Source organism: Ciconia boyciana, chromosome 1 (genome assembly GCF_034638445.1).
Source record: "Ciconia boyciana chromosome 1, ASM3463844v1, whole genome shotgun sequence".
In the NCBI taxonomy this organism is placed as follows: Eukaryota; Metazoa; Chordata; class Aves; order Ciconiiformes; family Ciconiidae; genus Ciconia; species Ciconia boyciana.
This window is the reverse complement of record NC_132934.1, coordinates 34408418-34435356: the sequence shown is the minus strand read 5'-3', so window position 1 is coordinate 34435356 and position 26939 is coordinate 34408418. Positions and strand designations below refer to the sequence as shown.

Here is a 26939-nt window from a genome sequence, read left to right as displayed (position 1 = left end):
GAGCAAGGTGAAACAACTTTATCCATGCCAGACGTGCAGCAGACATCACTAAGCACAGCCTCTGTGCACACCCAGGATGTCCTAGGAGCAAGTCCACCAGTTTTTCCATCAAGCAAATGTGAGGTCTCGTATATCTCAGTGACACTGTGAGGTTCCTCTTCTTTGTAACTCACTCTTGCCTGTTGATTAACTATTCACAACTGCTGAAAATGCTGATTTTAAAAAAGCTGCTCAAAAGTAAACGTTCTTCTATTTTGTCTCTGAGTGTCTCCAATTTTTGTAAGCCCTTACTCTTGCTTTACTGCCTCACTCATGTCTAACCTTGGTTGAGCTAAATTGCTATCAGGCAATTCATCTGGATGAGAAACACCAGTGTGAGCTTTTCCAGTTAATTCTTGAGTCTGATAAGCTGCTAAATAAAGTGGTAACATTACAATATTGTGTACCTGTAAGAGACAAAGAAATCAGCTCCTGCAAAGCAACTGTGTCTTGTTCCCTACATGAAACTTCCCTAAACCACCAGCAAGTCAGTCGTAATGTTTTTCTAACTACCTCAGTGACACACTTTATGAAAGCCATTTCTGTGGTGAATAGGAGAAATGAACATTCACTAATAATATGCAATACTTATATTTACAGATTTACTGAGACTACAGCTTGCTGTCAAGGGAAATAATTTAAGACAGAGCAGTCAATCTTTCTGGTATCCTAGAAGACCAAATATCTGATTATGATGTGGAGAATAAAAATAAATTTTAAATACGTTGCTATGTCATCATCTTCAACAATATGAGTACATACGCACTAATACACATACCATTGCATTGTGGAAAATATACCCACATCACAGCTGAACAGTAATATGAAATCTGGAGCAGCTCAGGATTTGTAAAGACTGCTAATTCCATTTGTACCTATTTGAGAACAGTAAGCTCTACTCAGAGTTCTGAAGTCATTTTGCATTAAGGCAACTGTCTCCAGCTGATTTCAGCTGCATTAAAAAGTATATTATCCCTTTCTCTTTCTAAATACCCATACACATGAATTTCCTTGTTGCCTGATATTCAAATCTTAATGGTGTTTTTTAGTGTTGCCTAAATCCAAGAAGATAGATTTGCAGTAAAATACCTGAGCAGATATTTTCCTCGCTATGAGCTTTGCAACGTAATAAAAATGGTGTTATAGAAACAAAGAGTATCTGGAGCAAAGGGATTACTATGTGTTGCTCACTGTAGATGGAAAGTAAATCAGCTGCCTCAACGTTAGAAATGGATGACTGAGGAGCCGTTCTGTTCTGGACAAAATTCCTTCAGATCATATGTGCTCTGAAGAGTTTTATTATCACCTGTTCTGAGAAAATTTGGGGCCGGTTACAAACAAAACTATAAACTTGCCCTTTGGTATTAAGCACGATCTGCACTGGCAGGTTTGGACCAATGGTCTCAGTCTGAAACTTTCATCCAACTTGTTTTGGTTTAACTGTAACTGTAAATTACACGTGTGCTTGTGCAAGGGTTCAACTTGCTGTGATTAAGGCAGTGAAACAGTAATATTCATTTGCTACTGAAGAAAAAAACAGGATTATATGCTGCGTTTGACTGATACTGAGAAAATTAATAGAGCTTAAGGAGATGACAGAAAGTAAAAATACCTTATGCATATGGAACGCAGGGAGAAATGTGTCTCATAAATTTAAACGTGGGGCTTGCAAAAAGTCAGTGCAAATTCCCGTTCCTTTAAAAAAATCAGTAATAACTTTTTTCCAAAACTATTTTCCTCCTCATAACTTATGCTAACTAATATACCAGTTTTAATATATAAGGAAAGAAAAAGGAAACTGTGTGCAAATGTTGAAAGAAGAAAGGCTGACTTCGCAAAACATGGCTTTCTGCACTTAAGTTTTTATTTCAGGGACGACAGTAATATGGAATATATTTGGTCTTCCCAGCTCCCTCTCTTGTTTTTTAGTTGAAGTTAAAATAATTCTCTGTGTCCTGAGTTTTAGCCGGCTAATAGGATTAGCAGCAGCAGCAGCATACTGTACTTGCGAATGAGTTGCCTTCATCTCCTGAAGGCAACATAATCCCGTTCCTGAACTCCTCCTCCACATTCCCCCTGTACCCCCAGTTTTATCTTCCAAAGCTGCGGTGTGGCCATGAGGCACATCTGTTCCAGAAGGAACGGTGGCTCGTTTGGTATCAGTTGGGGTGGCAGTAGGAAATGCATACATTATGTTTGCATAGCCATTATGTAAACACATCTGGGTAGCAAAAGAAGATATAAGAAACACATAAAGTTTAGGAGGCGTGCATGTAAAAATAAAATCAGCTTCCCTTGCATATCAGTATCCCTGGAATGTGTTTTCAAACTGTCATCAACAATCTAGAATACAAGTGAAAATGGATATATGTTATATGGGCGTTTATTTTGTCCATTCTTATTTGCATTACACATGCTGCCAAATCAGTCTCTAACATTTATTGTGTGGATTAGATTGCCATTCACCAGGATGGGAGCTAGCATACAGCTAGCTCCCTTATAGCCACCTACATTTAGGGGTCCTGAGCTTCAAGCTGAGTCACACTCGGGGTGTTTCTGCTGAGTCCCACTCTAGAAGCCTGATGAGCCACTCACAGCTTGTCAGCACAAGCTACAAAGCAGATGTCCTTTCTCACACTGAAGTTCTTCAGAATACCTAAGCCCTAACTAGCAATGATGGCTGGTCTCTAGCCAACTAGCAATGACCTCTGAATACCTTGTCTGTGTTTATCATGATCTGCCTACTTTTTTCCATGTATCATAATAATTTTAATAATCATATGAGACAATTTCTCTTGACTCCCTCATCAGGTCAGGAAGCTAAACAGCAGAATGCTTACTGAGCTGCTCTGGTGAGGTGCATCCTCATCAAACGGGAGCATCTCCCTTCGCCCTCTGAAATCAAAATTCAGTACAAACCATTACCTATTTCAACAGAATTTGAATGGAATGGCCCACTCTTCTGATAGAAATGGACCGGAAAAGTTCCTGGAAAGTACAAATCCATGGAAACAAAAGGAAGGAGCCTTCTTAACTGTGCTGGTGTGAAACACAGACTCAGTCCAGTGCATGAGATGCAGGCTGCCAAATTGAAGAACAACAGACCCAGGAAACTATGTTTGACCAGAGAACTAAAACTGCCAGCTCAGAGTCCTCAGCAGCTTGTGGTGCCCAGAGGGTTTTCTGCCTGACAGTGTCTCCTCAGAGACTGAGATGCTGAACAGCAACTGGGTCTTCACCAACCATCTAGATAAGAAAAAAGGGATATGAATGCAAAGGTGCCCACCCAGTTTAACACAAGAGACTGTGAGAGGTAAAAAGAGAGGTTCTTACACCGGTAGCGGTCCCATGGCAGATGATTTCTGGCAAGTACAGAACTCAGCACTGGATCAAGGCCTCAGAGTGATGTGTGGTGTGTTTTTATAAGTGTATTAAATTCTACTGTATTATTCTATTATATTAAATAGTTTCCCAGTTTCTAAAATAAGACATTCTTTAATTACAAAACAATTTAGTGAATCAGAGACCAAACATACTCATCTTCGTCAACACACAGAAGCAAAATTATAGGAAAATCCAGTTGCTAAGTACCGCTATAAGATCTTTGTCATAAGATACCTTTATTTCATTGTATTGTACATCATTTGACTAAAGGGACTTTGAGAAAAATAAGAAAACAATAGTCTTCCTATGTAAGTACAGGTCTACTAATTTTATTATTTTCAGTAATAATAAGAGGCTACATAAAACTAGTGTCCTGCTTGGATTATTATACTGTATCTTCCATACAGACCACAGCATTACATTAGTCATTCACTGCAGTTCAATGACATGAAATATCCTCTTATTACAGAGAGTGTATGTCACTTAATAGTTGCAGAAATTATTTACTTAAGCTCTCCCCTTCCCATCTGCCCTCCCCTCTCCAAAAATCCATTCATTTTCTTATCCCTTCGGGAAATGCTGCCAGTACTCTCTGTATGTTATGCATACATAAATTACATGCCTTAAAGAATGAACAAAATCATAAACCCAAAAATATAGCCTCCAATGTGAATAAAAATTAAGGAAGATAACTCTTCTCTACAGCCTCCTTTCTGACTCCAATGCAAAAGCTCCCTTCCTGAGTGTGAGAGGAAAAATGCAATTTCAGCTTTTTATACCAGAGCGATATATCTGCCTTTGCCAAGCACATGCAGAAAACATGAACTTCATCCTAAAAGGTTTTCAATGTTTAGAAATCTCCTGGGAGAACTTGTCAAAAACACAGTGAACCAAGTTCTAATTGCACACACTCACCCTGGTCTTGACAAACACAACAGTTCGGTTTGAATTTCAAAACTGTTCCCATCAAAATCCTTGGGAGCAGAGAGAATGTTGTTAAGGTGTCTTTTTGAATCTCAAAGACAAAATCAGACGCTGGTGCTGTGCCTTGAATGAATTAAAGTGTTCTCCTAGTGAGATTTGAATCTAAATATAGCAACTATGCTGATCACAAGGAAAGGCTGAATTATAATTTAAAAAAAAAGACAGATGAGACAGGGTGGACAACCTCAAAAGGTTTGGAAATTCAGTGTAGATAAGAAACCACATATACAGCACTTGGCAGAAGCTTATCCAAACTAACAGACCCTTCTGAAGGGTGCCCTCCTGCAACCCTTCTATTCAGTCTTTACTTTTGATCTGCAAGAACCTCACTGCCCATGCTACTTTTGGAAGACAACTTGCTAATTTCCTTCCACAGAGAATTTTCTTTGGGGTCAATTGTAAGTGCCCCATGAGCCCCTCTTTTTGGAGGTGAAGATGGTCTCTTCCACCACCTGTTGTTTCAGAAATTTGGCTCTCTTTCACCTACCCACATAACCTTACATCTCCGTAATCTTTGCCACTAACAATAGTACTTATGTGCTTTTCCCATTACTGTATTTTCTTCCATAACTTTCTCCTTAACATCTACAAGTCATAGACTTAATTCAGTAGTTCATATTTTTAATTTCAAGAACTTTCATGACAAAGTTTTTGGGAAATGACATGTTGCCTGTTCTCAGAGAGGCTGTTACAAGGGCAGTAAGCAGACGTAGCATGCTGCCTGTAGATAAACGCGTGGCTTCCAAACTTCCAAGTACGACTCCAAAACTTTTAATTACTGGCATCAATGAATCAAGGGAGCTACATTACAGCAGCTGAATGATTATTCTCTCAGTGTGATTAATAGACCAAGTGGGGTTTTAAAGCAAGGTTCTGCATGTATATATGCATGTAGAGGAGGGGTAGATGCATGTGTTTTTGGGAGAGTTCCAGTTTAACTTGTCAAAGCCATATAACGCAGACAGTTACTGAAACTTTCTGGACAGGAAAATATAGAATTCAAGCATTATTTTCAATTGTTTAAAGAAATACTAAATCAATTTTCTCATTGGAGGAGCTGTTTTAGAGCAATTCACCAAGTCAAGATAATGAATGAGCTGTTCTTTCACAGCATTCCTCAAGGAGGAATTATCCCAAATGATATGGTTACTTAATACGAACATTTATAAAGGGACAGTCATTATGCGAATTATGTATTTTACATAATTTATTTCAACTTCCAGTTTATAGCAGCACTTTTATCTTTTTTCATTCCGTGATAAAAAAGGCATCAATTATAATTCTCCTAGCATGTCTACAGAACAAATGTCTGCTAGTGAAGTTGCTGTGCTCATTCAAACATATAATTATACATCGGAGGGTCCTGGGCAATCTACATTTACCAAAATAATGAATAGATAAAAACCGCACCCTTAAATGTAGCAGTTTAGGTATATGAGAAATGCACTACAAAATATATTTAGGGGTGTGCTGGACTGTAGCAGTGCTACCTACCATGTGATGACTATTGGCCGGGCACTTCTGCTCTTAAATATGTAAATCCACTTAGAGCCCAGAGAGCAATATGCTTGCTGCATGTTTTTAAAATAAAACAGAGACTATTGCTTTCATGTCTCCCTCATACTCAGTAGATTTTTACTGAGGTTTATCCTATTTTGCATGTACAAAGTATGGCTGCAAAGCATGCAAGTGTGAAAGAAATATGAGCAAACCAGATTATAACAAGTATTACTGTTTCAAAGAATCTATAATCAGAGGTGGAGAGGTATAATGCAGGAAAGCAGTTTAGAACCACACCACAGGTTATTATTACAGCAGTGTACTATTTAGGAATTAAAGACTACTGGGCTATTGGTCTGCATCAGCATGCCTGACAGCAGAGGTTGGCCAAATGTTCTGGTCTGGCCTAAAAGCAATCTCACTGGCTTCTACAAGCAAAAATTCAAAAGCCGAGTTATTAATGAAATAACATTTGCTAATGTACTTTGGCAAAGACCCTGCTAGACCTTGCAGATGCTGAAAGGATCCAAGAGCTCCATCTCATAGTCTTTCCACTGCAAATCACAGATATTCACAAAAGACAGACTCCCCTGATCTGGGCTACAAAAACCACTTATCAGAACAGAAATTTTTTTAACTATGGCTCAGGTGAGCATTGCAGAAGATTAGAAGCTCCTATATTAACATAGCATGAGGGATCCATGAGGCTTGAGGACAAAAAGCTCATTGTAACATTTCCCTATCTTCTTCTTGTAATCTTGATCAATATAAAGGTTGATCAAAGTATCAACTACTCTCTAACAATTACTTAGAATGACCAAACCTTTCATAAGAAACTCAAAATAACAAGTTCATGAAATAGGTAGGAATTAACTGCTCTTTCCTAAAATGTTCATGACTTTTCACCCTCTCATTTTATCTGCATTTCCCAACTTCTCCTCTGAGTTTTCCTGCAGTCAGCTGTCAAATTCTCACACCTAGCTCACACCTAATTCTAAGGACTTAATTGTTTTCTATGAATCCTTACTAGACACATGGAAATCCTTATGCTAATAAAAAAAAGCAAAGCCCCATGAAACAGTTTCTTTGACAGCAGAGTTATTCATGGCTTGCTACTTAATTGGCACTAATGACAACATTCTGCTTGCCTGAAAACAACACCAAAAGCTTTCACTGATTTCCGTGACGTAAAGTCAATTACCAATCACATATCTGATCTCTGAATTTCTCTTTTTATGATTCTGCACAAGGATTTCTACCAGAATGTGTTACCTTTTAGAAGGAAAGGAAATCTAAGGAAATCTGAGTTCATATTCTCATTCTGACTTTAATGTTATACAAATCTATAATTTCCCCATAAAATATATTAAATAATTTTATTTAATTTTTTTATACAACCTGGAGGCCCATCTAGCCTGTATGCCAGTATGGTTCTGTGTGACTATACAGACATGATTATCCCATCCCCAAGGGAATCTGTAGTTTAACTATTATCTTTTAAGACTCTCACTACTTTTCTGCATTTCCAATAGCAATCTATGTCTTGTAAACTAAGAATACTGGTAATTGATAGAGTAAATAGTTGCATTTGATGGATAATATTGTCCTGACAGGTAGTCCCTTCAGCAATACTCACTGAGGCATTCTTTGTAAAATAAACATCATAACTGCATCTATCTGCATTGGGACACACTGTGGAAATTTATTGACCAGCTCTGTATGGGGAATAAAAACTTTTTCAGATCTTGTCAGTGTTCAAAGTTGCTTATACCTACAAGCGCTATGTAAAGGAAAAGCAAGAGTATTATTGCTATAAAAATGAATATGAAAATGAGGTTGAGAAATGATTACATGGAAGTGGCTATCTAACAACTCTGCTGAGACTCTGAGCATCACCAGTATGAACTAGGCATTTTGCCTGCAAATTAATACAGTTGTGTCAAGTTGGAGCCACTGTCTGAGTGAAGGCTGAAAATGGAGCCAGGATGCTGGAGCACAGGCCTGTAGAGCTGGGAAGAGCCTCACCTCTGTCGATCTGAAACTCAGCAGCTGAAGGGGGCAGAGGCTGTTCTTCCTTCCGGACCCCTCCCAACCACAGAGCATCAGAGTGAGAAAACTCTGTATGGGAAACCCTGGTGATTTTTGCCTTTCTCAGTCCTTAGGTATAGCTTTATAAGTGCAAAAGAAAGAAATGCAACAAACTGTTTGCACTATGAGAAGAGAGCCTTTTTGGTTTATTTTGCTACTGAAATGGCGCTAGAAGAATTCATACAACCCGTACCACAAGGGCACCCAGTTGCCACCACGGCAGGTGACATATAGAACAGACAGAAATCACAGCACTGCTGCTTACCGTTCAAGTGTGCCTGTGTACAATATACTGATTTCATTTGCTTATAACTTTTCCAAATTTAACTGCTTGGGTTGAGCACAGCCCATGCCAGGTGTCTGCCTCAGGCTGTTTTTTTCCTGTTTGGTTCCATGTTTCTGTTTTAGGGTTTTGACATTTTCAACTAGCACCATTCAAACACTTCTGAGAGCGAGACCAAAGAGAAAATAAGCTGCTTTGCTTTGTAGAAATGCCTCATGCTTTGAAGTAGAGACGTACAGTTTAGCAAGGGAGTAACTTTGTGTCAGAGATGTGCCTTTTGCTTCCCTGTGAGTATCTGCCCCAAACTGGAAGAGTTTAAGGTACCTTTGAAAAGTCAATAATTTTCATACTTGAAAGAATTTAGCTAAAGGTTCAGAAACAAGTATCTTCATGAACTGTGCATCACTCAGCATGCCAAAGTGTCTCTCAGCTCCTGGAGCTCATCAGACTATGAAACTGCCACTCTCAGAAGAAAAACAGAGCATCCTCCATTCCCCCTTTCCCTCTCACCCCCGTTGCTGTTGCCGGCAGGACTCTGAGCTGCTCTCAAACAGGGACTGAGCTGGCCCTGCAGAGCAGCTGAGGGACAAAGAGCCAGCTTTCCCGTAATTACTGATCCCAAGTACTCTGCGTGCAGACGGAGCCAGGCACCTGGAGCTGAGGGAAGATGGGGGCAGGAGGGCTCCCAGCTCTGGGTCTGAGTCCTGTCCTGTCCTTGGTGGCCCAAGCCCTGTCCTCCTCCCTCCCCACCAGCCCTCTCTAAGAGGCTGAGCAGAAGGCTTGGCATAACCGCGTGCAGCCACACGGTTAAATGAAGGCTGTCTCCACCTGGGCCATGCTGTGAAGGTGAATGAGAGCAGAGAGAGAAAGGTTTGATAGGAAAATTGGAATAGGCTACACAAAAGGAGCAGGAGGAGGGGGGAGACTTGAATCAGGGCAAGAGGATGGAGTGTTAGAAAGGATGGTGGGGATGGGAGCAGGAGGTTGGGACTGGCTGGCTAAGGAAAAGGGACTGACCTGTGGAGACAGGGAAGGGAGAAAAGGAGAGATTTTGATTTGGACGGCAGGCTTGGGGTGGATGATTAGGATTCACTGTATGCGGAGACTAGAAATGAGAGACTCAAAGACTGAAAACTGGAATTGGATAAAAGTAATGGCATGTGTCACAGAACCAGGGATGAGGAGGACCCAGCATGGAGGCAGAGAGGGAGACAGGGAGAGAGGGTTTGGAAGTGACAGGAAGGAAAAAGCCAAGTTTGGAAAAATGGTCAGAAAGTGTCAGTGTCTCTTTGGCTCTGGAGTTTGGACTGGCCACCGTGACTCCAATTATCACCACCCTCTGCTGCTAACAAGCAGATGTGAAGCCCAGAGGCAAAGGACGTGTCTCCTCTTGCTTCTGAAGTGGCTCGTCGGAAGAAAAAACACATGCTACTATTAGCAGGTAGCTCAGATGGCAGGCATCCATGCAGGGGAGCTAACAGTTCCAGTACCCAGAATAAGACACATTGGATTCATATGGCAGACTTTTGATTTTGAGGTTGCTATCTTTTTGTAAAAATTAAAGGATATATATATGCACACAGAAAGTCCTGCCTTAAGGGAACTGTCTGGAGGTTTCAATGGTGAAGACTCATGAACTAGATGCCAGGCTAAGCTTATCTATACTGTGTGTATGCATGGTACAATCCTTACCGAGTTACACGATCACACACTGTTTGTTCCAGAGGATACAACCCTTTTTCATTAAAGAGGATCTAACTTGTGATTGCGAGGTGGGAATATATAGTGACAGAGACCCCTGTAGTTCTCCTGCACTCTGCATCTGCTGCACAAGCTGGAAGGTGTGTGGGAAGAAGGGTGTAAATGCAAGAGACAGCAGCAGATGTGAAAACATTTACCTCTTGTTATGGAGGTCACTGCTGCCAGGAGGAACTGAATTTGGCCAACTCTGCCATGACACGTCTGTGAGATACTAAGTGAATTTCTAAAACCAAACTATTCCCAAGCAGTTATAAATTGTTTGCCATTTTTTTTTCTGTGCGATTGCCTCCACGTCCCACCTAAGCTTAGATTTGTTCAAGTGACAATTGCCCATGGCTGGTGTTGAAATCAATGAGAGCTGGACCTGAATATATCGCCACTGGGGAGAAGAGAAAGGGCTGACAAAATATCCATAGGGATAGCAAGAGTCCTATAGTGCATAGCACTACCTAGATAGGAGTGCCCTGTACTCCTTTAAGATGGTGTAAAAAGTAGCCAGTCTTTTTTATGGAGCTAAATATATGGCACAGTTATAGCCATCACTCAAAACAAGCAAAGAAACTGCTTTTACAACCGTTTGAATTCTACAAGGGAAATAGGGCTGTCGGTATAATAATATATAAGATTACATCAAGTAAGTATGTGGCTCTGTCTGCTCTTAATGAAATAATACGCTAGACCCTCCTCCCCCAATTAGGTAACCACTCAGCTAAAAGATGGGTAATAATATACATTTTCATAATGTCCTCAGACATCTCAAATTAGGGACCCTTTGACTTTAATTTCTTTGTGCCTCAGTATAAAATGTGGAAAATAATGAACAATAATACCCCTATTGTGAAGGCTATTGTGAAGATAAATACATTAATGCTTGAAAAGCCCTTAGGAAGTACAGCGATGAGTGTCACAAAAAAGCCCACAAGGAAATGAATGATTTCGTCTTCATATCAAGGTTTCAATAGTATGCAGTAAGTAGGGCCTGGGGCCACACGCTGCACAGAAAGGGTAAACCAAAATATTGAATAGTTTCTCATTAAGTGAACACCATTCATCCAGTGCAGCAAGTGCGACAGAGGTCCTGTGGAAAAATGGGATGTGAATAGATAATTAAAGATTGTATCATAATGCATACACACAATAGGGGTGAAAAGTTTATACCAGTGACCTTAATTCTGGCATCTCCCAACTTCCGAATGCATGACTCTGCAGCCTCAGTAGTGTCTTATTTTTAGCACCATTTTTTATGTGTAACTGTATTTGTGTTGCTTAAATCATCATCTGCTCATTTCTGATATTAGGTTTGTTTGTGTGATGCTTTTCTTTCTCTCATGCCCTGTATTTGGAACACTGTGTCCAGATATGCAAATCTTTGCAGCCTAACCTTCAGGAATAGTAGGAGTTTGTATAATTTAGATTAGTGCAGTAATTGTTTGGCCCAGATGCCAGAAACATCCCCAAGGGTATTTAACATTCATTCAGAAGATGTAGCTGTTGCTTCGCAGCTTAAGGTCAGGACAAAAGTACCAACTTGCAGCCAAGAGAATATGCTGCAGCTCTCGCCTGAGAGGCGGCAGCCGCAGGTGGCTGGTGCAGCACCAAGCAGGTTGCCTTCGGGAATGCTGCGGGGCACAGACTGGACAATGCCGTGGGGCAGCAGCCTTCTCCAACACACAGTCTGCAGAAACCGGGCGAATCAGCGCCATCAAAAAGTACACTTGCGGACTTGAGATGGGACAACAGGCTTCCTTTGGCTTCCTCTAACTCTGGCTGCCTGATAAAGCAGATCACTTAATCGCTTCTTTTCTGCCACCTACTCCTAAATAGATTGTGTGCTGTACGTGGGATCACTGCTGCTGTTGAAGATTGTTTGTTTCTCCACTTTGGGCACACAGTTTTGAAGTGGAATGAAATTTCATTATAAACCTAATGCGTGCTGCATATTGTATATAGTCAAGCCCACAGACCACCTGAGAGAAACTAAAAGCAAACAGCCATCCAAGAAGGATTACAAGATACATTAGAAAGAGATGTACACTGTTTTCTCATTTTCACCTACAGGTGATAAAATGGATTACCTAGCCACAAATTTCCATTATTTAATTCCTTGTGTGGTACCTGATGTGGGAAACAACATCATAGCAGAGCTCACTGAGAACTGATGGAGAGTGAAATCAAAGCTGGATTTGTATGGAAGGAAGAGCTACAATGTCTCTCCTGAAAGATGAAATAAAATCACAGCCCAAAATGACCAGCACCAGCCAGAACAGCTACAGTGCAGTCTTCTGTATTGCTGTATCATGTAATTAATGCTGGCAGGGGTGCAAACCACAATGCACTGAGAAACGCAGTGCTCCATAGGCTTCTATGGTTGTTGAAGAAGAGATGGAAACACAGTTGGCCAGGACAGAATAAAAACTTCTTGAAGGTCCAAGCCAAATTTGGCTGGCCACAGCAGAAAAGCAGCTCTGCAAGGTCTGGGTCACTGAAACCACATGAATACTTCATCCTGGGAGTGGGGCTCCACCACCAGCATCTGCCTTTGCTCTGTGCCTACCTCTGTGCCACTGGTGCACCGTACAGCGCTGCTGGATGGAGGGAGAGGATTTCAGGGGATCAAGCCAGTTTCAATGCCTTCTCTCCACTGCTGCGCTACCCTGCACGGCAGGACCAGCTGGCTACCACCATGGTCTTTCTTCAGAGACAGAGAACGGCTTGCAAACGGCTGCTTTGAGCTGGAGGTGGCCAGGCATGGAGCTGCAGCTGTGACTCTCTCCCTTACGGCCCTTGTGAGTGCTTCAAACCGCCCCCAGCAACCTGCTGCCTTGGGACACGGACTGCCTTGCTCAGAGCCAGTCCTGCAGGTGGCTCTTTAATTCACCTGTCTTCATCCAGGGAGAAATGGATTCAGTGCCTGGTGTAACTGAGTTCAGAGGCCCTGACAGCTCCACCTTGCATTGGTTGATAATGGATTGTCCCCTCCACGCCTGAGGCTGCCCTCCCTGCTAACGAAGTGGGAGATGAAGGCGTACGGAGCCAGCTGTACTCATCACATACTACCTGAGGCTGTGTCATTCTGGCATCAGAGGTATCAAGACAAGTTCAGCATTACTGCAGCAATTGAACAAGTGTTGGAGGAGGGAGGAGAAAAATATAGTTCTTTCCCAGTTTGATTAACATCGGGTTTTGTCTCTGTTCATACCATTTCAACAATAGTGACAATGTGTTAATGCACCTACAGCACCCGTTGGCTTATGCAGGGCTCTAAGGAATCTTAATGAAAAATTATATTGCAAATACTATCTAGGTCCTAGGAAGAGATAGAGAAGAGGTTAATTATTTGGGGACCAGCTGAGACATAGTACAGCCAAAGTCAGCTGCAGCGCACTACTGAGGCTATCTGGGAGACTCTATAGGCATGTTGATTTAGTTGCTTTGCTGCTCCAGTGGGAAACATAGATTCACGCTGTGTCATGCAATGCTGGTCCCCGATCTATCTGTCAGATCTGTTAAGTGTCATGCTGGGGAATCTCCTCTCCCTAATGAGCATTACAGGACAGGCTGCAAACATGGTCAGATTCCAGAAAAGAGAAACATTTTAGCTTCTGACCTGTAGGAGACTAGAAGCCTGGTTGACTTAAGGCCACACTTACACAACACCTATGACCCACAGGGACATGGCGCCAAACACAATACAGCTGAGTAATTAAATGTTAGTTCAAAATCAGAAACCATTGCAACTATAATTTCAAATCACTAAAAGCACTAGGGAATGCTTCCCCTCCTCTATACATATGAGAATGAATTACTTATTGATGGGTTCAATAAAGTCTGATTCTAACAGACGCAAAAATATCTAATGTACTTAGTATCTCAAGACACTCAGTGATTAACTACATATGTCCCTTTTGTTATACAAAGAAAAGCATCAGCTTTATAGCATGTTAGAAGAACTCAAAGGCAATAAAAGTAAGCATGCCTTTTTTGTTAATGTCTCATATAACAGGCTTCAAACTTTCCAAGGAAGTATAAACAACAGCCATTCAATCAGCTTTGCAGAAATAATGCCCTTAGACCAACAATATCGGCATATTCTTGTTTCTGTTCCCCTCTAAGGTTTGATTAAGAGTAACCAGACTGGTTTTGCTTCTTCTCCTTACTTGAACTCCTTATTGTTGCTAGGTGGATCTGTATGCCCAGGTACGACCTGTCACTAAGTCCTGTAAATTCAGTATGCCACGTAGCTAAATGTAAGATACGGCTAGGCATAAAACTTGTCTTAAGGTAACACTCTATCTAGTGATGGCAAACTGAGATTTATCTTTCTTTTTTTAACTCACATGGTTGCATTTACAAATTGCATGCAATTCTATCACTTAGAAAACAGCTGAACCAGTTCAATCTCATCTCAGATTTTTCATTTTTAGATAAAAACCTGTGTAACAATGCTCATTACAAAGCAGATTTCTACCATCAAATATTCCAGAGCATTGCTGTGGAGAGTTGAAATTATCTGAATGTTACCATTACTGTTATATCAACATATATCACTGAAATATAATCTTAAGCAATGAAACACTCATCAGACACACATCCCACAACAACAAAGACTATCACACACTGATTATAGCAGAATCTGTGAAAAGACTCTCCTTGCAACTAAAGATGAAAATAGTCCTGTGAAAGACTTGCAAACAATTTCCAGCTTTTCTTGTTCCTAGAATTCCACATTTTTTGTGCATTTGGGCTGGATATGGTGGTTTCAGGGAGCAGTGTGTGAAAATGCTAGGTCTGCTTCTGGAGAACTGCTTCCTTATGTCAGGCAAATACCTGCAGTGCAAAAGAAGGGCCTCAGTGTCACATGTATGGCACGTACCCATTGTCAGGGTAAAAGGGAACAACCGTGACAAATGAGAAGCTTTTTCATCTAATTCGTTTTGTATGTAGTCATCTCAGAGCCAAGAGGCTCCAGCTGGAACTGGTGCCTGATTATGCCAGAAGCTGTACCAAGTCAGACAGCATCCTTCTCTGAGCACCTTAGGGACTAAGCAGACAATCAGACAACTAGTGAAAGAAAAGAACTACCATTGTTCCCTTTCTGCAAATGAGGAACTGAGTCACAGAGCTAAAAGAAAGGCCCAGCCCTCAGCCAGTATAAATTGGCACAATAGGATTCAGGTCAGCATAAATACACCAAATTACAGCAGCTGAAGCAAATCCTGAAGTTGCATCTATAATGCCTGAGACAAATATAATGCATCGAAGTAAGATTTAGCCATCCACAACCAGTGTAAAGGACGAAATGTACTTAAAAATACTGTACTTCACATGTCTTGTTTGACAGAATCCACAGCATAAAATGATGGTGCCAGTTATCAAACTAGACAAGCACAGAATGAAAACACTGCTATATAAACCAGACAGCTCATTAAAAAGGTAGGGTATATAACGTGCAATAAGGGACAAGAGAGACCCACCTTTTCTCAGGAGAAAATGATTTTGCTTATCATTTTCTTAGTTCCAAAGTAACTGAAAGAGTTGAAGAAATAAACTGTACTTTATAGTGGGTTCTGGCAAGGGGATGAAGGAATGTTTCAAGGATTTTCAAAGGAAATTTATACATCCAGCTGGATCTTGAAAATATTCCAAGAGAAACTTCTGGGTTCTAATTACACATAACAATGCTGTACTTTTCCCCCCTCATCACCCTTTTACATAAACACTACATACACTTCCATCAAACTCAAAAGGTGTTTCCCTTCAAAATAAAAGCAGTGGATTTCAAATGGATTTTATTCTCTGATCTATAAGTATCGTACATTTCCATTCTCTTTGCCTTGTCCACAGAAAACAACAATGTGAAGGAGGTGTGGAGGGTCCATGCACAGGTTCCTCAGAGCCTCACTTCCCTGCCAAGGGAGGGACAGGGACATTTCACTCTGTGGGACGCTGACTCCATTTCTAGCTGCTTGTTCCTGAGCTGTCAAATGGGCCATTTCTGGGACCACACTAGCTTGTCCCTCTCAGTACATGATAGCCAGGAAATAACCCCCTTGATACCAATCACAGACAGAAGATACAGGTAAGCTAACAGAAAACAGATGTCTGATGGGATGGACAAAAGTGGAGCTCAGGAAAGCTACTGTTCGGTGTTCAAAATAGAAGGGAAAAAGACTTGATGCCCCTCAGACCAGTGACTCTCAGGGAAATAAAACAAAGCACTCAGGGACTGAGAAATTCAATGCAGATATAAATCCATGAGTAGCAGCTGTGGAGGCAGATTCAAGAAAAGGAACAATTCTAGGATAGGCAAGAAAGACCTGTGTCTGACCTACTAGAAAGAAATGCCATGGTTGAAAGAAATCTAATGGCTTGAGAAACTTTATCATTTTGTTGGTTAAACAGTGTTTAGGAATGTACTCAGGTCTGTCACTTGAATTCGTAGTAAGTACAAATAAAGCAAAGCTGTAGATCAAGAGTTGTTTCCTTCTAGTCATTCTAATTCACTTTTATTTTTCAGGTTTATTTTTGAATGTTTTACATCAGTGCTAATAAGGAACATTTCCACGATCCGTAGAAGGATAAGGATGCAGAAAGGACAAAAGAAGAGGGGAAAGTCTTTCCTACATGAGAGACTTTGCAGGAAGGAAAATCTATTACTTGCTACAGAAAGGTTTCTCCCAAAGTTACCTCACTTGAACTTGTCCTCTTCTCCTTCAGAGATCTGCAGGCCATGGGAGGTACAGTACCACAGAGCCAACCCTCACAGTAGGGTTCTTCGACAAACATTGCACAATTAGCTGAGTACAAGCGTGTGTTCCAAATGCCTACCCATTTTTGTAATGCTGTTTGACAGGCATGTCTAAAATCTGCTAGTGAAGAGCAATGTACTCTGAGCAGAATGAAACATTCCACATAATATCTGAAAAAAGTAGTCCAGGGTATATGGCTCCTCCCTGTAAAATCTTGCCATATGGTAATGGCTGGGGACACCAGTAATGGAACTGGATCTGCTGTCATTTTTATTAAAGGTGAATTCATATCTATCCTCTGAAAAACCTGTCACTGGTCACCTGCCCTTATGGCTAGGTTCCCATCTTGAAAGAGTGAGTAGTACATGAAAAAAAACCAAACATAGTAACCCCTCACATACAGAAATCCTGAATGTCGGAGATGATGCAAAAGTTGTTTGCTAACTTCACTAACACAGATGTTTCTCACGAATTTCAACTTGTATTTTATTATTGTGTTTCCAAATGTTACAAAACCCAGCAAAGGTATGATGGAAAGTACCCTGACATTCAAGCGCTCGCTTCTTCAGAAGTCGTTGTGCTGAATGGGAGGTTTTTAGAAGGACATTTCCATTCAAAGTTTGGTAACTTCCTCGGGAACAAACTACACATCGGTACTTTTTGATATTGCTTGTTAGGAAACAAAAAAAATTACATACCACTCTGGAATCAAATGTACAGCTGAGAGGATCTACTCTGACAGGAATGATAAATTATTTTTTATATCCTGCTTTGTCTATGAACACAAAATCATTTCTTGCTTATTGTTTCAAAAGAAACTACTATACCTGTGTATTCTGCTTAAAGTGTAAATCAGGATTCTCCTCTTGTTTGTACATGTGTAAATTAATTCTATCAAATTACTGAGTGTAAATCCAGTTAAAAGTCACAATCAAATTACGTTTGCAAAGTTAAATAGATTTTCTAAAAAAAAAGAAAAACCCTAAAAATCAAGTCTTTACCCACTTTGTGTGGACAAGACTGTATTTCTACTCTATCTTTTCCTTTAACTATTCAAGCAAATTATATCTTGTCTTATGCACTTGATGTTGTAGGTGGTGTTTTTTAATGTGCTCACACATCGTACTAGATTTTAATCAAAACAGCCTCTCCATCAGTGTAAAACTGAAAATAAATGGAACTGTCCCTGCTTTATGTATTTGTTAACAAGACCAGAGTTTGTTCCATTTTGTTGATAACGTTTCTGTGTTACTGTTTAACAATGATATATACAAAACTTAATTAACATTACAAAGTAGCTAAATTACTTTTTTTCAGGGAATCATGAAGAACTAGAAGAAAAAACAGGAGAGCCTAAATACAGATTTTCTTCAATCTGTTAACCTTCTAATTCTCTTACTAAAACTCTACCAAAGAGAGAAGACGAGACATTCTGCAGAAAACAAAACAGAAAAAGAAGTGATAGGCCACCCATTAAATATGTTGATTTTCAACTGCAGTAGCAAGGAGTGATCTACAGTTACATGTTAAAGCAATTTACATACAAAAATATTACAAAAAATGAATTTGAAAAATGGTTATTATTAAAAAAAAAATCTGTCTGCTGATATCCTAATACCTACATAAGCAGAGATCCAGCATTAGTCATAAGGAATGCTGTTAATTATCTAACTCTCTTTGACCTTCATTTTTCCAAGTTACCCAGAAGGACAAAATTCTATTCTCTTTATTTATAAGAGTATTCCCTTTCGGTATTAAGGGGATTATTCTGCTAGTTTGGTCAAAGGTTCACACACAAGAGCTTTCTCAAAGAATCTTAGAGGTAAGCACTTCCTTGCTTCTGTTTATTCCACTCAGCCACTACAGAATTTCTTCAGTTTATTGAAGAATAAATTCTCCTTTTGGAATCAAATACTATTTTCAGGTACCTTTTAAATCACTCAGACATTGTCCGATTGTATCGTCAGAGAAAAAGTTGCAGTAAGTCATAAGAGTTGCAAGAATTTACACCATGGGATTTGCAAAGTGCTCAGCAAGGCAACTACAGCGTGTAACTCCACAGTGATGCTGAAATACTCCACGGTCTTTCAGAAGTCTGGAGAAACCTGTAAACGCTCACAAAAGGCACTACAGAGATGAAACAGTTCATCTCCCCTGGACACACGAGGTTTAATAATTCAGCCACCAAAGGCTCCTACCCATTAGAAAAATCACTAAGAACATGATACCAAAAAAAAAAAAAAAAGGCAAAAAAGCAGTATATAGGCTAATGCATGAGTTACTACTTGCTCAAACAGAGTATTTGGAATGTGGGATTATAGTTTCATTTTTCATATTTGCTCCTTTAATTAACAGATTTTCCATTACATCTTTGAGAAAGAGGACTAAATATGTGAATTTTTCATTAAAATAGTAGAAAGTTCTATTACATTATAATAGCATTACTACATATGCAGCTTTAATACGTGTTGTCTTGCACTCCGTCTGAAACTAAGGCTAAAAATATAACGATGCCCATGTACAGCAGTGAATGCTATAGGTGCCAGAAATATACACATGTTGGCATATTGCCATCTCAATTATCAGGGCAGACATAATTAAACACACTGCAAAAATGACTAACATCATCACTTCTATACTGTAGAAAAAATAACAAACTTGCAGAGTTTTTACTTTCTTACCATAAGCAAGCACATGTCCTTTAAAATGAACTAATGCTCATTTGCACTGGACTGAATTTGATCTGTTGTTTTTCAGTGGGAAAATATCCAATCTCTAGATTTTAAAAAATCAGTGTTTGTATTTACATTAGATAAAATGTCCTGACAACCAGGACTGGAATAGAGACCTCTGTGCTGCCTCTCAAACAGCCTAAAATGGGTATTCTCTGATACGCTGTCCTAGACCCAGTGAAACTTAAATTCCTTTCAAACCGCAGCCAGGCAGCAGTGGGAGAAGTGGAGATCACCCTGCCTGCAAGAGTCAGGCATGCTCTAAAGAAGTCTCATTGATAAAACACCAGCAGAGAAACGCTACTTTGTCCCTTTGACCAGCTGTGGAAATAGCTGAGAAGGATTCTCGCAGAGCTGCAGCTCCGGACTCAAGCCATGCCACCCTCATAACACTTCTTTTGAGTCTGGCTTAAGGGCTGGTTCCTCTCAGCTCGTCATGTTGGATCTGTTTAGTCTCCATGGAGAGAAATGTGCACCTCTAGGGCCTGTGGCATCTCATCCTACTGTAGATGTTTAAAAGCACCCCAACTGTAGCTCGATCTCCCCATTGACTATAAAGACACAGTTATTAAAATCACGTGGAGATGTATACGCAGCAGCCATCTAAAACAGGTACCACTCCAAGGAGCATGGATGTGGTGATGTGTCACAGCAAGGCTGGCAGAAGAGGTAGGAACACAGCCTGAGCCAGAAGCCAGTCACACTATCCATGAGGTCCTGTTGTAGCCCTGCAACCTTCTCCATGATCTGTTTTCTCAGATTGTCTTAATATTTTTGCAGTCATAAGTTTCGCATTTACTTTTCAGACACAGGTCTCTGTCTCCTACTCTGTCTCTCATCTGTGCTTTTCCCCCTGACCCGTCCCCTGAATATTTGGTGAATCGCTTGGACTGGAGGAGCCTTTGCACACTAGAAGGAGAGTGGGGCTGGGAGGCAGCCAGGGTTTGTGGCAGGATGGAAAACAAAGTTAAAAGTTCATGTACCCTTTAGTATCACTCATGTATAACTGTCTGTATAAGGTTCAGCTGTCTGTGTTCTCTTCGCCTGTCTGCCTGGGTTATGTCTAATTGAAAAAGGTAGCTCTTCAGGGCAGGGACCGCTCAGTCCTTTATTTCTTTCTTATGATCTACATAGGGCTTAGATAAATATTAAACTATAATAATACTAAAAAGGCAAAGCCATCCTTTACAATTATGTGATTATTTTTCACAGCATTCAGAATAGGTTTCCCAACTCAATTGGTTTTCTCTTGTTGCTAAACACAGTATTAATGCTATCATTCAGAGGGACAGAATATGCCTGTACTCAAAAATTAGATGAGACTTCATCTGTGCTCTTAGTTAGCATCAGTCTCAAACAGAAATTGCTTAATACTAAGCAGTTTTTTTTTCTTTTTTTCTATTTTTACCAGTTTGTTGCTAAAGCTTGGTAAGTTAGAAAACAAATCTGTGAAACTGAGGACACTATTAAAAAGAATTTCTAGAAACATGTAATTCTAAAGCATACTTCAGTCAAAGGATCATGATCCTGATGGTCTTCACTTGTGATTTAATACTTTGCTGTCTCGACTTTATTGCAGTAGCAATGCAATGATGCTAGAACTACACTGTAAATAAACATGCCAACTTAGTTGCACAGTCCAAACAACTTTAAATAAATAAATAACTCCATCACAGAAACATCAGTCAAAAATGCAATTAAAAAGAGCCTCTTGCTTTGTGTTGTAAAAGTATGAAATAGTACTGGGGACAGGCTGTTTCAAATAAAATTCTTCCCTATATTCAGCAACTCCAAGGTCAAAGTACTGGAACTTCATTTTTCAAAGTCGAAAGGATGATTTAATAATTATTTGGTATGAAGACAACTCTCTTTCTCTACCCTGCATACAATATCTAATTCAGTATAGCTTGATACATCATGTATTTTCATTCACGCTTTCATTACAGCCCTGTGAAGTACAATCATTTATTATATATTCCCTTGAATCTTTTTGAAACAGCAAACAAAATGTAAAATGCACAGGGAGAGAAAAGAAAGCACCAGAAATCTTACTAGAAAAACAGTATTCCCTTTCTTATCCTCCTTGTTCTAACCATGAACTGCAGTGAGCACTGAACTGTGGTGGACATTGGAAAATAAAACTGAACTATAGGACTTTATGCAGCTTTAATGTCCTAGTACAGCAGTGATAAATTCTGAGTGCCACCACAGTGTCACCTCTATGATAATTACTCAAGCAATACATATCTCATTAAAGAGAACTAAGTGTCTCAGAAATGGTCTTTGCTAGCAGAGTTAGTTAGTAATATATTGGAGAGAAAGGACCCATCAGTTCTTCTCAAATTCTTTGCTAAACTTCAGTTCAACAGTCCAACATGTCTAGGACTAATAGCAAAAGTCACTCAGGCCTTCGATGCTCCTTTTCCTTGCCTCAGCCCAAATGACCTAATTCTTCACAGAGCATTAGGTGAGTTATTCACACAAGGCTCAAACCACAGACAAATGCAAAGGGTAGAGCACAGCATCACATGAAGGAGGTTTTTGGCCACATACTTGTGACCCAGATTCCTTTCTTAACAGCTAGATTCAAAGGAACAGACATCAGGCAGACTACAGGGAATCATCTCCCCAGTTAACCTTGCTGGCAGAAGACATTACAGTACAAGGACCTGTCATCAAAGTAAAGAAATCTTCATGTGAAAGTGGAAAGTGGAATTGTAATAGCAAATACTAATTTTCATGTATTAAAATGCTATAATGTGTGTATACCTAATATTGTAAATGCTTTAAAGATGGAAGCATTTCTTTCTTGTTTGGCTGAATTTCTCTCATCTTCCTAACAGGAGCTTTGAATTTACAAAACAACTAGCTTGCATTTCTTCTTCTGATGTCATTTTTGTGTAAAACACCTTCTAATTTGGAAAGTCATGCAGTTCTTACCTGGTAGTCTAAGAAGAGAAATCAGCAAAGTTTTCGCAATAAAATGCCAGCAGGCTTTTTGCAAAGTCACTGAGAATGGTGTTATAAAATGCCTCTACTAATAGCGATTGCAAACTAAACATTTATTTACCTTTATGTAGTCTTAGCTAAACACCATTAGCTCTAGAGGAAATAGAGTGACTAGGCTGCCTCAGCAGCTTGAATGAAACATTAGGAGAGTGTACCTGCATGACAATAAGAAGGTCAAACACCAAGATGAAAGAAGCCAAGAAGGCTCTTGAGACCTCGTCACTTGGCAGAAATCCACGATTCAGCTTGTCCCAGCTGATCCAGTCAGTAGTGATGACAAGCACAACTACAGAGGTCAGAGTAAACAGAACGGTCCTGCAAGGGAAAAAAAATAGTTCAGAGAGAATACGACAGTAATGAAGATGCATCATTCTACTTTATCTGTCTTCTAATGGTCAACTAGTGCTTTATCAGTACTTTTCCGCTGATGAAGAGATTGAAGAAAATTAAGTGTACAAACAAATCATTTAATTCAAAATAGGAAAGCAGTCAGCTGCATCCTTAGTAAAAAGAAATTTAGTAGCTAGTACCAAGCATGTTGCAAAATTAGGCTGCAGTGTATCACTCTTGTTCTTCATTCCATATTTTTCACTGAAGATGCAAACCAATTAAGTAAAATAAGAAAGAAGTAAACTATCATAATGTACCAAGGACTGTATGATCTAGGCCAAATTCAAAATGAACAATTTGAGAGAGCATTTTCTAAGGCACCAAAGACATTAGAAACTTGGAAAAGTCTATTCTCAGCTGTAGGAGCTATAGAACACTAACTGTGAAGTCTAATTTTTATACAGAAATACGTCTGTATGAAAGAAATTTTAATTGCACTAAATTAATCTTTAGTAAATTCTGGTGGTTGTAGAAAGATTTTACTTTGTGTCTCCTAAGATGTCCTTTGTACAAGTTTTCAACACATCCTATGGCATTTCTGAGAAGTCAGTGAAGAGTGAATTACAAAAGTAATAAAGCCTCCATATGAATGCTATGAGAATCCCAGAAGACACATTTGGCTAATTCATACAACTTTGCAATATGGTATTTAAGAAAATATCTTCCTAAGCTACCCCCTAAAAATAGCTCTGCATCATTTCCAGCAGCACTTTGGTGATATTCTTCAGAGTTGGCAGTGATGACTGATTGAATTCCTGGTTCCATGGAAGCAGGCAAATTTAGCTGGTAATTTGAGGGGGAGCAAGGCTTCTCCCAGTAGCCATAGCTGTCAGTAAATCTGTGCTATAATAGGGGCATATCAACATCTGAATGCATGCACACAGCTAAATAATTGTGGCAGGCTGGAGTTTTTTTCTACAGCAATAAAGTCTCATTTTCTTCAGCTACTGAGGGCTGTAAAACAATGTGAAGAATATTTCCCATAACACTTCCAAATGGGACAAATACTCAGAAGAGTAAAAGAAAAATCTGTACACCAGTAGTCACAGGCTACCAGTCTGTAGGCACTTATTTTTATACATCAGCTTTGGCTGTGTCTGTGTAGGAAGGGAAAACAAATATGCACATAAGCAGTAGTGTACACATTTGGACTCCTAAACATCATTCTTCTGTGGCACGATGGGATGCGTTTCTTCACAATATAATGAGACACAAAATGACTTGATTGTTACCACCTTTACCTTTGAACATTTATTTTTATTCTTAATAAATAAATTCAGTTGTATTCAACACTGTGGTTGGCACCATAACGGCATCCCTTGAGTGTACTACCAGCATCTGGGCCAGAAAGAAATTAATGAGGCATATTAGACTTAATTAGACCTAAGCAATATTCAAGCCTGCTTATCCTCAAAACATTTGCCTAGCTACCATCTCACCTGTCAGTACCCGAACCTGACGGACTCTTCTACAGGCCCCACTTTGGCACATACCCAGAATGGCTTACTTCGGAAAGGCAATTCATTACGGTGCTTCTCTCATGCATATAGTCTCTTGAGACCCACAAAGGTGTTTTTTCCCACCTATTTCACCTTCATATCTGAGATTCACATGGAGGTAAATGTTCTCACTTTAGCTGAAAAGTTCTCCAGAAAGAACACAGGTCTCAGTGCTTGTCTGTTGTCCCACGCAGACTGCCCTGGCCGTTGGGCGCACTGATTTTCCTTGTCCTCATGCTGAGGAACCCACATCTCCTGGTGCACGGACAGTTTAGAAATGTAATTCAAGTCTGCATAGTTTGCTATGGGAACCATGTACCCAGAAGTTATGCTCAACGTTATTCTGCTTCAGTCCTCTTGAATTATGCATTTGCATTTTGGAGCAAGAGTTCAAAGCATGGAAGGTCAGACTTTGGCATGTATGCAAGCAAAGGCAGACATATTTTTATGCATGCTTCATCGGCATGCATGCAAAGACCAATGTGTGTGCTCAAGCCCTGATTTCCTTGAGGAAATGCATATGCACTTAAAAAACTGCTTCGTTATGAATTCTGAAATGTCAAATAGGGAGGGAAGGGAGCAGAAAATGGGCTGCTAATAGCATAAGAAAATGTGAAACCAATAAAAAAGGTAAGAAATAGACTTTTGAAATGGTTGCATTAAACAGCATAATTAGCACTCAGTTGTATTTTTGACCTATGATACTGGAACACAGCAAGATATTCCATACATGCTTTTGGAGTTATTATAAACTGAGTTTGTCTGGGTTAGAGTTCAGTTCACTTGTGAAAGTACAGCATTGCCCCAGTGTCCTGGGGATTAAGAGAACAAGCTGAGGATTTCATTTAACTTGACATAACTTGTATCAGATGAACCAATGTGAGCTACCCTGCAATATTTAGGCCAGTGTAGTTTGTCCTTTATTCTGCAATGCACATTACTGAGAAAGAGCTACACCATCAAACTATTCACAGCATTGCTGGCAGGACCTCTCTGTCTTCTCCTTACAGAAGGGCTATGAAGGTAAAGGCAAGAGAAGATTGACTCTTCTCTGTACCAGACATTAAGAAATGCAACTTCTTTCTCTACTTCACAGAGGAAATATACTTTCCTATTTCACTTCTAATTCTAGCTTGCTGTATTGAATGATTATGTGCCCTGGGCACCTATTCAGCTACAATAACACACATTTTATGACCTAGCCCATACTCTTTGAGATACAAGGTTGCTATGAAGAATAAAAATAAAAAAAAAAAATCTTCAGAAAAACACTGCCCAGGCCAACTGCATACTGAGAAGTTAATATTATTAGGTAGGTCCAGAAAAGTCAGCACTGTGCTTATCACTGCCAGTGATGATCAAAAATCCCCAGTACGACAATGAACTGAGGGAAAGCTTGAAGAGAGGAACTTTTTACTGCCAGGAACCTCTCAAAAAGCAGGTCATTTTTTAGACTGCATCTTTATAATCTTTGATTGCCAGGACTGAGTTTGGTCTTGAATTTGTCAAACCAAGTCACTCATGCCAAACTGAATCCATACTGCTGGCCCTCATTTGCCAACAGAACATTAATTTTGTCTTCACACACTTAGCAAGGGCCCAAACAGATGTCTTTGACTTCTGCACCTTCCCACAACGGCACTTTCTTGGACCATAAACTTTGACCAAGCTGACCAACCACTTAGCCTCTGTCACCCAGCATATTATACACTACGAGGCGCTATCCACAACATGGGCCAGAAGCTTGAGCAGGTTTTTGTCATTGGCGGTGGCTGCAGACAATCCCTCATGCCAGACAGGGTCATAGCCTCCACCTTGCAGCCTCTATGATGCAGAAATGCCATTTCTGGAGGAGAAGGGCCGTGACACCTCATTTTCCTCTACACTACTACAATCAGTAGTAAGTACAGAACATCCACATGCAATGGGCCATCTTCAACAAAGCATGCCAAGTACCTGGCATTAATTTACCTACAATGTCTCCACACTGCCATCCTAGTGTACAAGAACATAGCCATCATCCTCTGAAGTCTGGACAACCCAGCCCTAGACAAGTTGTTTGGAAAGCACTTAGAGGTGGGAAAATTCAGAGCTGGTGTGTTATGTCACCAGTCACACGCTCCCATCACAGGTGTCATCTGCAGCTTTGTTCTGTGTGATGCCTTGAACTTTGCAAAAGTCTGAGATGCTGGTCACATCTGAATCTTCTGTGTGCTCGGTGGAGGTCATAGTTATGTGAATAGAAAAAGGCTGTCACTGCAGCATAATGCAGACCCTGGTGGATAACAGGTTTGCATGAAATGTTTAGAAAATAGGGCGTCTTTGATTTGGGGCAGTCCGGTATACAGGTAGTGACCTGCATGTAGGCAGTGCTGCATATTCCCTGCTGTCTCTGGGGAATATCAGTCCACAACATTTTTTTATATGCCCATAAATTTCACAGCATGCTCATAGAGCTTGCACTGGGCTGCTTTACTGTGAGATCACAGACCTCATTTGTTCACGTAGATACAAGCTTCCT

General features: G+C 40.1%; 1 protein-coding gene across 6 annotated transcripts in view; it reads right to left on the bottom strand.

Moving 5' to 3' along the window:
* Positions 1–26939, bottom strand: part of TMEM117 (transmembrane protein 117) — a 231608-nt gene that overhangs the window by 19222 nt on the left and 185447 nt on the right. For all 6 annotated transcript variants that reach the window (XR_012042640.1, XM_072862277.1, XM_072862294.1 and 3 more), the window contains one exon: positions 22685–22844. Coding sequence is in view for 5 of the 6 variants with exons in the window: in XM_072862277.1 (XP_072718378.1) it covers positions 22685–22844 (160 nt within the window). In the remaining variant the exon portion in view is untranslated. The remainder of the gene's footprint in view (positions 1–22684; positions 22845–26939) is intronic.